At 39.2% G+C, this 15,927-nt stretch overlaps 1 protein-coding gene across 2 annotated transcripts in view; it reads left to right on the forward strand.

Annotated features, from left to right (window-relative positions):
- PIK3C3 (phosphatidylinositol 3-kinase catalytic subunit type 3) overlaps positions 1-14,852 on the forward strand; it is a 110,214-nt gene extending 95,362 nt beyond the window's left edge. The window contains exons 23-25 of one of the 2 annotated variants that reach the window (XM_055128244.1): positions 18-108; positions 7,835-7,960; positions 14,518-14,852. In XM_055128244.1, coding sequence (XP_054984219.1) covers positions 18-108; positions 7,835-7,960; positions 14,518-14,532 — 232 coding nt within the window. In that variant the 3' untranslated portion in view covers positions 14,533-14,852. The remainder of the gene's footprint in view (positions 1-17; positions 109-7,834; positions 7,961-14,517) is intronic. The other variant, XR_008628620.1, reaches the window with a different exon arrangement.
- Positions 14,853-15,927: the final 1,075 nt, after the last annotated feature.

The raw sequence follows: 15,927 nt of genomic DNA on the forward strand, positions 1-15,927 counted from the left end.
ATTTCTGCCATTTTTAGATATTCTAATCTAATTTTGAACTTGTTCTCCTTGATGGTGGATGCAAACATTCCAGATATTGCTCTTGAACCAGATAAAACCGTGAAAAAGGTAATTATTACACATCCTCAAGTGTCAGAGTACTTTCCATCTATAAAAGACTGTGAGGGACATTAAAATTTCAATCATCATAATGGAAAACGAAACACTAAGTACATTTTTTATTGTTCTTCTCCCCTAAATCTCAATAATCCATTTTTCCTATTGTCCTGTCCTTTAGACTTTTCAGTAACATAAATTAACAATAGAGACCTTTTTAGTAGAATCTTTTCACTTTCCAGAATACTGTAATCTCTCAAGTTTGCAGCCGCTGTTTCCGTGCCTTCTCAGTTCATACCCACAATCATATGAGGTGATATATATGCTCTATCTAGAGAGGATGCCCATTCATCTCTTGCTTTTTGTCCTGGAAAGTTGAGTTTTTTAATCTCTTTTATAGGATGCTTGATTTCTGGAAGACCCATGCTCAGTATGCTAAGGTTAGATGCAGAATATTGTGATATCTAGTGGAGAAAACAGTCTCTTCTTGCCCTTCCCATCCATGCCCATGTTTATGATGATTTGTTGGTGGGGGGCAGGGCTGTATCATATCCTGTGGTGCTGGGGGTGGGGGCTACTCCTGGCTTTGTATTTGGGTGCTCCTGGGATGGAGAAGTATCCCACTCCTGAGTGACACTGAAGCACTGTTGTCCTGTTGTTCATCGATTTGCTCAAGCGGGCACCAGTAACGTCTCCATCGTGAGACTTCTTGTTACTGTTTTTGGCATATCGAATACGCCACGGGTAGCTTGCCGGGCTCTGCTGTGCGGGCGGGATACTCTCGGTAGCTTGCCAGGCTTTCCGAGAGGGATGGAGAAATCGAACCCAGGTCTGCTGCATGCAAGGCAAACGCCCTACTCACTGTGCTATCACTCCAGTCCCCTGAGTGACAAGAATGTGGCAAATACCTAAACCCTTCAGCTGAGGGCATTTCTTACTGTTAGCATGGTAAAGACCTGCTTTTCCTCTGCAAAAGAGCAAAGGGAAGTTGTCCTGTAGATAAACAGTTTTTGAGTGCTATCTTTCCTTGAGGGAAGGGTTTGAAGAATTTGTGTAAACTTCTGGTTCTTTGATTCAGTGGCACAGAAAGGGGGGAGAGTATGGAAACATGTCTCTTCCTTCGAAGCAACAAAGGATTCTCTTCAGTGTCAGTGTCCTAGTGCACTAGTCAACACTGGATTTCAAAGAAAAATAGCAGCCTTTTAATTTGCAGAGGTACAAGACAACTAAGGGGTAGCCTCGAGACAGGGGTGCTCTGAAGACTGAAACTCGTACCGGGCCCCGAACATTGTTAGTTGCTTCTGTGGCGAGCACTGTCTAGGTTCCTCTGGATAGCCGTAACGGAACTTCAGAGACCAGGTGGCTTGTTAGTCACCGAAATCTATTTCTGAGAGCTTTTGAGGCTGGAAACTTGAGATCACGGTCAGGGGTGAGCATGGTCAGGTGACAAGCCTTTTTGGCTGGAAGACTTCTGTTGCAGCCTGGCGTGGTGGTAGGTGCTAAGGAACTTTGTGGTCTCTTTCAGAGAAGCACTTTTATTTTGGGGGGCTTCCAGGTGGTGCTCGTAGGGCCAGTCGGACCTGCTGTGCAGTACATGGGCTGTCCTGGCTGGGCCTGTGGCTTCAGGGATGACTTGGGCCATGCGTGTAGTACTGGGAAAACCACGTGGTGTCAGGGCTTGGGGCAGAACTGGCTCCATTCCCTCTGGCCCCTGCATAAATACTTTTGAAATAATCTGGTTTGTTGTTGTTGTTTCTTCGGGGGGCTCATACCTTGTGGTATGACCTCAGCGTTTACTCCTGGCTCTGTACTCAGGGGCCTGGAGGAACCAGGGCCAGGTGTGATGCCAGAGATGGAAGAGGTGTTCTTAACATGCAAGGCAAGCGCCCTGCCCACTGCACTAACACTCCAGCCCTAAGAATCTCCTTCTCAAAACTCTTTTTTCATGCCTTTGGCACCTTCTAAAACTCCACCTCCTAACACTGTCACTTTGGCATGAAAATCCCAGCCACGTTTTTGTGGTTTAGGGCTAGGGGTTATAGATATTCAGCGCATTGGGCCCGAGCCATAGTACAGCGGGTAGGGCCTTTTTGCCTTGCACGCGCCTGACCTGGGTTCAATCCCCCGGTATCCCATATGGTCCCCCAAGCACCACCAGGAGTAATTCCTGAGTGCCGAGCCAGGAGTAAACTCTTGAGCATCACTGGGTGTGATCAAAAAAGCAATATATATATATATATATATATATATATATATATATATATATACACACACATATATGCATATATATACATTCAGTCCATTGCAAGCATGAATAATAATAATCTTTTTATTCCTAAGTGTATGAATTTTTGTCAAGCAATGCAAGGACTTCCAATATAAATATCTTACTATGTAACTTTCTAAGAAAAGCGTGGTGTTAGGATTTTATTTTTTTAATTCAGTAAACACATTTCAATCCCCTCCCATAAGAAGTAGTCTAGCTCAAAATAGTCTTTGGAATGACCTATTTTTTGACATTTTGTTTGTCATTGCATAAAGCTCATCCATCAAGAAATAATTGGTTGATAAAGTTTTTCTTAGTAATTGATGGCTGAACTAGATTTCAAATGTTGCCTTTTTCTCCCTGTTTTGCATTGCTGTCTTCGGCATTTGATTTGCTCTTTATTTTAAAGCCATTTATCTCTGTCATATGTTCATTCATCACTAACTTTCTCTGACTTCAGAAGTCATTTATAAAAGTTCTAATAGGATTTGCCAAATGAAGTGTCTTAGTTTTCTCTCTCAACCAAGTTAAGCTGTTTTTACTCTTATTAGATTCTTTGTTCCATCTCTTCTATAGAAAATGATAATTTTATTGTTTCAAGGGCAATTTCCTTTGTTGCTTACTGTCTTTATATTGCTCTGTTAAAACATGAAAGAATTCATTTTATGCAGACATGTACATTTAATTCTCTTTTTTTTTATGGGGGGGGGACACACCCGGCGATGCACACTCCTGACTCTGCACTCAGGAATAACCCCTGGCAGTCCTCAGTGGACCATATGGGATGTTGGGAATTGAACCCGGGTCAGCCGCATGTAAGGCAAATGCCCTACCCACTGTGCTGCTGCTCCAGCCCCCTGTTCTTTATTAAGTTAGGTTAGCAGTCCATACCCAGCTGTGCTCCTGGCTCACTCTGGGTCTGTGTGCGGAATCACTCTAGTGAGATACAGTGGACCATATGCAATGTCAGGGATCTGTTCCTGGTCCATGGCTTGCTTGCAATGCATTTGTCTTACCAGCGGTGCTGTCCTGGCCCCAGTCACTTTACTTTCAGGCTTATACTTCGTTGCTGTATATTGTAGCTTCAATTAAGTGACTCTTAAAATTAAAGGTTTTCGATGGTATTTTTCTTCAAAAAATTTTTCAAAGAGGTTTCTTTGCTTTCAACATATTTCTCAAGAATGTGAGTAACTTTCTACAGTGTAAGCTTGACAGTAACCCCATAATTAAGTTCCAAAGTTATAATAGACTATACTAAAATTTGCCTTACGCATTGATTCATACTTTCTAAAAGTAGTTTTGTTTTAATTTTGGTGAAATGATTGCTTTGTCTTACTATTTAATCCAATTGGGCTGGAGCAATAGCACAGCGGTAGGGTGTTCGCCTTTCACGCGGCCGACCCGAGTTCGATTCCTCCGCCCCTCTCGGAGAGCCCAGCAAGCTACCGAGAGTATCGCGCCCACATAGCAGAGCCTGGCAAGCTACCCCTGCGTATTGGATATGCCAAAAACAGTAACAATAAGTCCCTTAATGAGAGACGTTACTGGTGCCCGCTCGAACAAATTGATGAGCAATGGGATGACAGTGATTTTTGAGAGCCCTGTTTTCAAAAAATTAGGAATCGTCACATCAGTTCTGTGCCTGTAAGAGCAGGTCAGTACTCTGCCTCTTAGTTGGTGCTGTAAGGAGCATAACCGTTGAAACTTCTTTCGAGGCCAGGCATGTGGTCCCCGGGGTAGAGCTCATGCCTGGCAGGCAGGAGGCGCTGAGCGTGGTCCCAGCCCTTCCTGGTGTACCGGTGGCCCCTACGCAGCCCTGCTTTCCTTGGCCACGCATGCGACCAGCAGGCTCGTGTCCCTGGGTGGAGCATCACTGAGAGTGACCCTGGGTTGTGACAGAAGACCTTTGTTGTGGTCATTTTACAGCTTAGACCTGTGAGCCGAAGAGTTGAATAAAGACAACATAGATGGTTCCAAGCAACATTTTGATGCAGATGTCACTTAAACAGTGGCTAGGCTTAGTTCTAATAATAACATTTCTCAGGACAGTTTATGTGGAGTATTTAAAACCGTCAGGAATGTCAGTGTTCCTCTGATGGGCACTCCCTAACTACTAGCCGTATTTGGGGGGACAGGCAGCCCTCCCGAGTTGTGCTCAGGAGGCCCAGCGGGACCCATCTGATGTTTTGCCGACTGAGCCACAGTGCTCTCGTGCAGAGGCCTAAGGACGCAGTGCTGCCTGGGCCCTGTGGGCTGGGGTCCCCAGGCCGCCCTGCAGTGCTCCTGGCCTCCTGGCGGCACCCAGCAACGGGCAGAGATTGAACTCAGGTTGGCACATGCTTGGCATGCAGCCTAACTGCTTTACCATCTCCCAGCCCCTGGCCGTCTTTAATATTAATATTTTGCCCCTGGTTGCTTTAAAATCTTTATTCATAAGTTATAATGCTACAGTCATTGTAGCCTATCCATAAAACTTAGCCGCATTTCTATAGTCTGAGGCTAATCATTCTGCAGTTTGAATTTATCTTCTGGATATTTTTAATTTTTGTGTGTGTATGTATATGTGTGTGTATGTATATGTGTGTGTGTGTGTGTGTGTTATGTGTGTGGTGCTGTCACAAATGCCAGGCATAGACAGTACTGTTGAGCTTCATCCCCAGCCCAGAATATTTTTCATATTCCATTCACTCAGCAGTATCTATTCAGCCCTTTACTGTGTATCAAGCATCGTTTGTCTGTTTGAGTTACAGTGATGAGAGAAAGTAAATTTCTGCTCCCATGGAACCTGAGAAAATCAATAAGAATCAAGATAAAGGAAGTAAAATAGCATAGTAATAATTATTAATGTTATAATGAGGAGAGAGAGAAGTAAAATGTTTGGTTTGTGGTAGTTTTAGAGATGTTAGATCTAGTAGCCAGGAAGGACCTTGCTTAGTAGATGTGTGTCTGCTCTTTAATAGGTTAAAAGACACCTTAGGGCCTGGAAAGAGAATATATACTGTTCGGACAGGAGGGCTCTCAGAGGACGAAAACTAGAAAGAAAAGTGAACAATGGAATTCTAATCGTTGAAATGTTAATTTGTATCTTTAATGCAAATTGGATATGAAATCAGAAGGTATTAGTGAGTTTAAGGGTAAATTCATATAAATTATATAATCTCAGGAAGAGAAAATATAACTAGAAAAGATTAAGTAGAATCTTATGGACCTAGGTGACAGTAACAACAGCCCAATGAATGTCAGCATATAGAATATCAAGTCAATCATTTATTTAAAGCAGCTACCCTCTATTATAAAGAGAATGTTATTTAATTGTTTTTTTTTTATCCTAAATACATGACTTCTGCTAGTAATTCAAGTACTTTTAAAAAAAAAAGACTTCATTTCCTATTTTGTTTCACTTGTTTTTGTTGTATGGACCACACCTGGCTGTGCATGGTGACTGCTTCCTGCTCTGTGTCTGGGGTCACTTTCAGTGTTACTCTGGGCACCTTGTCGCATCAAGGATGGACCCTGGGTCTCCCGTGTGCAAAGCGTGCACTCAGCCTGTTAAGCCGTCTCTCCAACCCTAGCGTGCATGTTTTTGATAAATTAAGCTAAATTTTTATTTTGATTGTCCTGGTGTGTATTTTTATTCTTCTGTTTTTCATGTAAGCCACAAAGTTGCACTGTTATATACTGAGAACAGAAACCAGTAATTCAAAAGAAATAGCATTTTTTTTTCTTCCCTTATTCAAGACTATTTTCAGAATGAAGTGTCTTATTTTTCAAACTGGTAGGGAAGAAACATAAAAAACTAAGGCTAGTAAAAGTAATAAAATAAATCTAATATGCATAATAGAGAGGTGGCGGGGGTAGGAACAGGGAGGTATTTGAGCCAGTGGTCCAACAATATTACTAATTTGTAATTTCTTTTTGATATGCCTTATGTTTGTATTGGTTCTATTCTATAAATAATTTCTCTCCCAGTCGAAAAATTTTGAAAGTTCTAACTCTGCAATCTCATTTTGCATCACATTAAAGGAGAGAATATGTCTTTCCTTAACTCCTACAGGAAAGAAAAACATACCTTCTTTTGAAAGCACCAAAACGTATCTCGTTGAGTTTTTGTCTTTTGTTAGCTTGTGTGTGTTTGTGTTTGTGTGTGTCCGTTATGCGTAGATTTCTACATAAATCTCTTGCATTCCCTTTGCTTCCACAGCCAGGAGTGGCTACTCTTGGTTGTGGTACTCAGACACTTACGGTACTGCTCATCAGGGGTCATACTGGTGATGTATGTGCTCACACACATCTGTGTGTCAGAACTTACACAGGCCATGCCCTGTGGTGCCCGAGTGCTACTTCTGTCTTGATGCTCAGGGCTCCTAGCAGCATCGAGGGGACTGTGTGTTTTGGAGGGACCCTGCCTGCTTAGCCTGCACTCCCGCTCGCTGAGCTCTACTTCCAGTCCTCCTTCTAAGTCTGGTAATCGTGAATGTTTTACAAGGAAATATCAAATGAAGATGACTACCTGTTCGCTAGTCTCACTCTTAGAAGCATTTATAAAAGAAAAAGTGGAGGGTAATGGTTACATGCCATAGCACAAAATTCTCAAATTCACAAGGCCCCTGTCATTAGTTAAGGGTCCCTGAGTTGGCTTCATAAATCCTTTGTGCCTCAGTGTTTGCATCTTATTGATGGTAACAGTCTCTGCCTCCAAGCTATCTTCATGTCAAGTGAAGTCAAGTGAAGTACCGCATGGATAGTACTTTGCACGGTACTTTGCACAGTCGTTCAATAACATGGAATCTTATTTTTTAAGCAACTATCTTCATATACAGTTCTACTTATTCTTCCAGTGCTTATAGCTAACCAAGAGGCAACTGTAACTTTAAGTATGAACTTAAAGGAAAAAAATTTCTATCTCTGAAAATTATAGACAAATTGAAGTAGTTCTTTCTGTAAGTACAGAGAATTGCTGTAGGAAAGAAGACATTTTACAAGATCGAGTTTCGTTTATTTTGCCAGTGATTGATATCCCCGTTCTTGTACAGGCAGTGAAGGTGGGAAGAATGTTAATAAAAACTCAACTTGCAGCAGCCGCATCACAATGAATAACAGGAATAATAAAGTGAAGGAGATTGTTAATGTCACAATTTCAATCTCATATTGAAGTTCTAGATTTGAAGTACAAAAGCAAAGTGCACCTTTCAGTTGCAAGAAGTTTTTGTTTAGTTTCAAGTTTGCAGACTAAAAAGATTCCCCCCCCCCTTAATGTACAGGGATAGAGTAATATAAAGAGTATAGAGCAAAAATAGTAATCATCCACATGCAAAAGAATGCTATTCACCTATAAATCATGAATCACTTATTTCCCATAGAAATAACTCAGACTGTATTATGGTAATAGCTATCCCAGTTTGATTTCTAGTTCTTTCAAATATGTCCCTGGTTTTCTTCACTCAGGAGATTAACAGACTGTGACCTTTGTAGGTTCAGGATAAATTCCGTCTAGACCTGTCCGACGAAGAGGCAGTGCATTACATGCAGAGTCTGATTGATGAAAGTGTCCACGCTCTCTTTGCTGCCGTGGTTGAGCAGATCCACAAGTTTGCCCAGGTAAGTTCTCTGAGGCCAGTGCTCTTCCCGGCCCTCCTTGTACTCTCCTCGGAGAGCCACCCTTTGCTCAGAACAGCTAATACTGTTTTTCTTTATTAGTCAGACTTTCTGATTTCTCTCCAGCCAGTATGTGAAGTTCTTCCATGCATTATTCACCCAAAAGCAGCCTCTTAAATATTCTCAGCAATGACTAGCATTTGGGATGTTAGCATTTATTTATCTGTCCTTTGTAGTCAATGTTGGTTACTGAAGTGATTCATTATTTATTTATTTAATTGAATCACCATGAGATACAGTTACAAAACGTTCATGATTGAGTTTCAGTCATACAATGATCGAACTCCTATCCCTCTACTAGTGCACAGTTTCCACCACCAGTGTCCCCAGTATCCACCCATCACCCCCACTGCATCCCGCCCCCTGGTTCTGTGGCAGGCATCTTCCTTCTTAGCCACTCTCTACTTTGGGGCATCGTCATTTGCAGTATAGACACTGAGAGGCCATCATGTTTGGTCCGTAGCTTACTTTCAGCACACATCTCCCGTCCTGAGCGATCTCTCCATCATTGACTTAGTGCTCCCATCTCCATCGAGGCTGCCTTCTGCCCCAGCACGTGAGGCAGGCTACTGAAGTGATTTCTGAGAATGATCTGAGATCTCTCAGAGTTTGGGCAGAGTTTGGGCTTGAATACTTTTTTACGTTGGTAAAGGGTGAAATGCAAGGAGAGGAGTTTAGAAGCTGCGACAGGCAGTCTGTACCACCCTGAAAAGGCCCGGCTGATTCTTGCAGTCAGTCCTTCATGCAGATCTTTGAGCGAGACTTACGCACACTGAGTCGTGATGATAAATTGCAGGTTAAGACCAGTGTTAACTATGCAGAGAATAATGGCGATGATTGTGAAAATAGCAAACCAAAAAGACCACTTTTTTCTCACCGACCATCAGACTCCTTCTTAACTTTACAAATTTGGTACATAATTAAAGTCTTTGACTTCTCTTTTACATGGTATCCACTTTGTCACCAAACTATCAATTTCTTTAACTGCTTCTCCAATTTTTTTTTCTTTTGGGGTCACACACAGCGATGATGCTCAGGGATTACTCGTGGCTCTGCATGCATGCAAGGCAAATGCCCTGCCCCTGTACTATCGCTCCAGCCCCTCCAATTGTATTTCTTAATCATTTTCCTGACAACTGAAGTTTTAAGAGTTGTCTTTCCTAAAATCTTGCATAAGACACTCTTCAGAACTGTTTTATCTGCTTCAGTTTTCATTTTGTTAATTATCACGAAATAATGTTCCACTTGCTGCAATGTTTTACCTTGCCAGTTATGTTGCTTTTGTTTGTTTTTAGTTAAAATGTGTTTGTGGAGTGTTTCCTATGACATAATACTGAAGTTCAGTCTCTGACCGTTCAGAGTGTTCTAGAATATTGGTTTCAAGGTACTTTCCAAATAGTTCCTGTAATACTTTCTGCATATTTTATTATTTTATTTATTTCCATCTCTTTGGCTACTTTGTTACTGCCAGATTTCTCCAGCTCAGAACATCCATCATAATAATGAATCTTCTATAAATTTCTGCTTGCCCAAATCAACTCAGTGATTTATTCTGAATGCCACTCTGATTCATCTGCCTTTGAATATTCATCATACTTTGTACCTTTTTTATGAGTTAACTTATATTTTTGCTTTCTCTGTAGATTGTTGGATACTTGCCTAATAAAAGATAAACTTCTTGAAGCCTGGCTTATGTTGAACAGTTACCTAGAAACACAAGGCTTAAAATATTTTAAAACAGAAGTTAATGAACAACAAAAAAATGTTTTTTTCTGCTCAGTTTTATTTAGACTCTTTCTGAATTAACACAGGTTTTTTTTTTCCCCCCTTCTCCCCAAACACTAGTCTGGTTCATATTTTTTAACACAATTCATCTCAAGGTCTGCTTCATGGGTTATTAATCCTACCAGTCACTTCTCCAGAGAGTAAACTGCAACTCAAATCACATAGCTGAATATCTTGTCAGAGTCACTGCTTAGCTAATGGCTGATCTGAAACTTGAGTGTGACACATCACAGCATTTTACAACTATAGTGGATTAAAAAAAAAAGTATAACGGCTTTTAAGTTAGTTAACTTGATGTACCTATGTCTGTTAAAGCACATACCAAAACTTGAATACAAATCTTTATTTCTCAAACAATTATTTTTAAAATAAGGTCTCTTCATTTTCTTGCTAGGCACTGTAATATGTGTTGCGTGTCTGTGAAGCAGCATGCACAGCCCTGTTATTTTTCTGTTTCTTTCTATAGTTACACATACCTTTCCTATTTGTTTTTTAAAGCTGTCCGATTATAATAGGCTTGGCATTTAACTTCTCAACCTTATTGTCATTCTGTGATTGAGATACTCTTCACAGTCATCAGTATTTCATCTTACCCATTTCTATCCATAACAATTTCAACTTCTTTACTTCATCAGTTTCCCTTATTGCATACTTGACATTTCCGTCATTTTCTCCCTTTCGCTTTATAATGAGACAGAATGTATAATGCAGCCGCTTTGCCTTTATTTGTTTGAAGGCGTCATATAGTGCTCTCCCCTTTTAACTGTCACCCTAACTGTATGGTGGTGCACTGTTCGCACCCTGACCTAAGCACAATTATGTGGGTTGTAGCATTATCCCTGATGAGATATGGAGTTGTTTCTTTATCACCTCTATCCCCAAGATGAGAAAACTGAGCCCTGTGCAAAGTTGTTTTCTAGATGATCACATTGTGCCCTCTTGGCCAGAATCTCATGTTCTTTCCTATAGAAATTAACCTGAAAATGTTTGTGTTGCTTTAAAGTTTCCTACCCTAAGTGGGGCCACACCCAGCAGTGCCTGGGTCTAGTCTAACTCGGTGCTTGGGGTCACTCCCAGCAGTATTGGAAATCAGAACCCGGGCCTCTCACATACAAAGCATTGCCCCAGCCCGTAGAGTTAATCTCTCCCCATACATGGGTTTCTTCAGTAGCCACTTGTTCTTAGGCTATCGTACAGTTAAAGCTCTATCAAAGGAAGAGGCTATAGCAAGTTGTTAGAGCTCGTTTGAAGTTGCATAGATAAGTTACTAAAAACTGATTTTAGCTTCACGTAACTCTCCTTGAATTACAAAATTAGAGAAGCATTAGAGTTTAGTCTACTACATTCCACATTTTTCTTTCTCTTTAAAACCCAAAGACATTGTAAGCATTTCAAATGTATTGTAAGAATTAGCACTAATAAGTTACATGAGCACTCAAATTCTATTGGCCAACATCTGTTAGGTCACCATAGCATTTATTTAAACGGTGCACTTGTTAATTGTCATATACTAATCTTTGCACATTCCTATTGGTTACTAATGGATTGTAAAACGCAGTTTTAAAAAAATAATGGAAATAGACTGCTATGTGCCAACAAGAGGTAAGAGTTGTTTTAGCCTAAAAGATGTTATATTCTAAAAGAAGAATAAAAAATTGGCAGATACAGCTATCATGTTGAAATGCTGGATAGGCTTATTTTCTTCCATCATGTCATTATGTAGGAAGGGTAGAGATTAAATGCTGCAATCTTCGTTGCCTAGCAACACCTACCTATTAGTGGTACAAATTTGCCTCTGAAAAACACTTTTATTTGGGTCACTGTCTTTAAATTTTAGTCACTAGAGCTCTTCTTCTCGCTGAAATGTTCTTTAAAAGGCTTTCTAGTCCTATGTGAATAGAAAGGTAGAGGTCATTTAGCTGGGGTCACGTAACCATTCTAAAACTAGCCTTTCCGGGGCAAACTCTCTCTGCCTTTCCTTGTCTGTCTCCCTCTTTCACTGATGGTAGAAGTCTGAGAATGGGGTGTTACTTTTTTGTATTAAATCTGATCAACTGATTATTTTTTCTTTTTGGGTCACACCCAGTGATGCTCAGGGTTACTCCTGGCTCTGCACTCGAGTTATTCCATATGAGATGCCAGGAATTGAACTTGGGTCGGCCACGTGCAAGGCAAATGCCCTACCCGCTATGCTATCACTCCAGCCCCCGATCAACTGAATTTTTATAGATTAACTATTATTAGGATATTATTTTTACAACAAAATATGAAGAAAGTAAGCATATACAGGGTTCAGAAAGTTTATGAAAGCCCCAGCTCTAAGTGCTAAAAAGGCATCTCTGCCATTCATTGGTAAAAATCCTTACTGAGCCCTTTGGTGTTCAAGGAGAAAAACACCAGTATCCAGGCATCTAGTGCATTTACCTCTTAGGCACATGTATCCAGTGAGAATTGACTCTGTACTTAAGTGCTTTAAGAAAACAGTAATGAAAGGGAGAAGATGGCAGGGTTAGGATGCTTGGCATTTCTTCTGTAGCGTCTCTGTCCTTAATGCCACCTAATGTGAGAGGGGTTCCTTTCCTCCGAAGTCTTTCAGATTCCAGGTGCCTCCCACAGCACAGCACCTTCTCACACATACTGAATGTGATACCTGCATCTTGTGGTTTTTTTGGGGGGGCTAGGAGGTATATAATATGACCTCAAAGTCCACGGTATCTTTCCCATCTGTTGCCCAAAGAAACAGGTGGATTTTGTATTGTCTTTAACAGGAGTACAAGGGGGGAAAGCTTTCTATTTTGGATTTCTTGCAAGATGCACAGCCTATACAGGGGCTTTTCTTGGCTAATTTTGCTTATTTATATTCTTGCTTACCTGTATGTACTTAAGGTTACCACTGTCACTAATCAACTCTTATATTCTGAGAAGAAAATCTTTCCCTAGGTACTTAGAATTGGGGAACTAAGACCATTCAAACCCATTTCTCAATTTCTCTAGGTAAAGAGTTAACAATCTGGGTCTAGAATATATGAAAGCACATTTTGCATTAGGTTTTTGTGCATATTCACAGTGCGTGACTTGCACTGACAGTGGATAAACTACTTGTGCTGGTGTTAACTGCATTGTGTTTTAGTCATTTGAATGTCATTTCAGTGGCTCAGAAGAATTTTAGTTCTATCCTTAAGTCTTTGTAGTAATAGTACATGTTATCGGATATAATATTGCATGCATTAAATGCCATAGTAGTAAATACAGTATACTGTATTTTTATTTGTGAACTTTATTTGATATTTGCTTGTGTGTTACATGTAGATGAAACTAGAAATGTCCAAAGACTATTAGCTAATTAACACTGTTGGAAAGGAAAATTATGAATGAGAATTTTTTTCTTTCATTTCTTTAAAAAAAATTTTTTTTTGCCTAGATGTGTGGTAAATGCTGGGAGCCTGATTAGTAGGAGAGCATGGATCAGTAGAATAGTATATGCCGATGTTTCTAATTAGGCCTTGCACATAGACAGCATCAACTGTCTTCCATGCTCTCCCAGCAAACACAAAATTGGCCTTAATACTAGAAATTTCCTTTGAGAAAATATTTAAATAGCTTCTTAAATTGTAAGTTGCATTCTTTTTTATTAGCATACTTCCTAAAATTTATGCCAAATTAAAATCAGCATCTTTTACACATAAAATATTTTTCAGTGATTTTTTTTTTCTTTTCACTTTTTATTTCAACAGTAATGAGGTAAAAATTTCATAGAAACCAAGATTTTTACACAGGAACAGCAAATTCTTGCATGGTAACAGTAGCATACATAGATTTTATTAAACAAGAAGGGTGTATAAGGTTGGATGACAATGTATATTTGCACAAAGTGATTGAGTTGTCTCTCCAGAAAGAGGTGATTGAAAGTATCTGTACACAGTAAGACAGCCAATGTTGCAGATTATTTTTGCATTAAATAGTCCTCAAAACTAACATTTTCTCGATTTGCTGATTTTGAGAGAGAACAATAATGGAAATGGTATTATCATAAATACTTCTTTATAAGCCTTAAATGAGGCATCTAAGAGATGTAGAGCACAAACTACCTGCTAAAAATATTGATTTCTTTCTATATAATATTTTAATATTGAGTCCTGTTAATATGTTGCTCTTAAAACATCTCTCGGAGTCTTCTCATACTCATAGAGCTACTTCCTTTGATTTGATTCTGGATCATTTCTGTAATGAGACTGAGCCTTGGGTTTTCATCGTCTGTAAAAGAGTTGCACCAGGAACAAACGTGAACATTGTCTCCCAATATTTTCTCCCATAAACTGGCTTTTTAAGTCTTTAGCATTCCTATACATTGTAATTAACTGAAATGTTCAAATTATTGAGTAACTAATTTTGGTGTTTAAATGCTGTGATTAGTTTAAAAATTAAAAGATTGTGTTTATCTCTTTCTAATGATGTGGAAGAAACTTTAAACCAGTGATTCCTGAAGTAAGTGACACTGCGTGCAGGGAGATTGATGAAATGATGGGTACTGAGGATACCAGTCTTAAGCAATAGGGGTACATTTTTTGTTCATCTTAAGGAGGTAGATTTTGAGGGAGGCAATAAGTGATATTTTCCTAGAGCAAAGGACCTTAAACCAAGTCTGCTGTTGTCTGTTGTTTATATTTCTTTGTAAACCATGAAGCTAATTATTTTCTGTGGCTTTCATTTCATAGTATTGGAGAAAATGAAACAGGTTGACCCAGCAAGATATTTGGCTGTATTAGAAAATTACTTCCGGAGCAGTCTGTGTATAATGAAGACTTTGAGTAACAAGCAAGGAAGAGGACTTTTACTCTTCAAGATACTGTACATGGTTCCCGAGACCTCTTCCCTCGGAATGTCGCTTATTCTCTTGAAGTGTTTGTTTTGAAATAGGGTTTGCATTTATTTTCACATGTACACATTGTTAATATACTCAGAGGTGAAAAGCTTATTTGAGAATCATGTACATATTGTGAAATTTCTGCAGGAATACTATGTTGAAACAGTAAAAATATTTAGTCTTTGAGTTTGAAATGTCATTTTCTTCCCCGTGCTCCTCCCCCCGCCCCCAACAACCATGTTACGCCAAGCTGTTATATGCATTTGGAAGACAGTCTCAGCAGAGTTTTTTGGTTTCTTTCCTTCTCCTCATGCCCCTTTCCCCCAGGCTTTGTTGTTGTTTGTTTATCTCAATCTGCAATACTTAAGGGTTTTGGTTTATAGCTCTTTCTCTTACAATTTTAGAATTGCCTATATTTTAAACAATAGTTATTTTCTCCAAAAACCAAATAATTTTAAACTGTAGTTCACATTTATCCAACTTTATACATACCTATGGCAATATATGAAAAATAACGATCTAGATAACAGGGTAATGCAATAACAGTGTTTAGTATTTTACCTAAGATATTTTTACATACACACACACAGGGATAAATTTCCTTTCTATAACAAATTCATTTTTTTGTAAGTTCATTTTCCAAAGACTTTTGAAATTATTCCCTTAGACCAGTTAATGTAATATATCCTTACTCCTTTATGAGAAAACTTTTTTTTTTTTTGTCTTTTAAAACGAGAATTTCCTCTAAGCGGATCAAATATTTTGCCTCAGGGTACTTTGGGGAAAAGGGAGTGTGCACAAGTATAAATTAATGTGTTACATACTCATGTGATTGTGTTGGAAGAGAAATTATATCATTTTTGTGATACTGAATAAATATTAAGTATAAAATGACAGAAAATATTAAGAAAATTAAGGCATAGTTTCAGAGAATGACATTAATTAATAATGTTTACTTATCAAATTCATATCTGCCAAATTCATAACTTGCCTCTTTAGAATGGGGTTACAAATTAGAAAGAAAACATATAGTAAGTGTCCTCGAGACGTATGGAAAGTGATTCCTTTCAAACATTCATGCACATTAGAAAAAAAATAGTAAAAGATACCAAGACCTTAGCAACTCATCCTGGGTGTTTATACAGAAATTAATTGGCAAACTCTGTCCTCTCATTTCATCTTTGTGTCCCTCATTACTACTTAGTCCACTGCATTTTTATTCTTAGAATTCATTTCTATTGGCTCTTGCAAAAATGTCTCA

Source organism: Sorex araneus, chromosome 2, assembly GCF_027595985.1.
Source record: "Sorex araneus isolate mSorAra2 chromosome 2, mSorAra2.pri, whole genome shotgun sequence".
Taxonomy (NCBI): domain Eukaryota; kingdom Metazoa; phylum Chordata; class Mammalia; order Eulipotyphla; family Soricidae; genus Sorex; species Sorex araneus.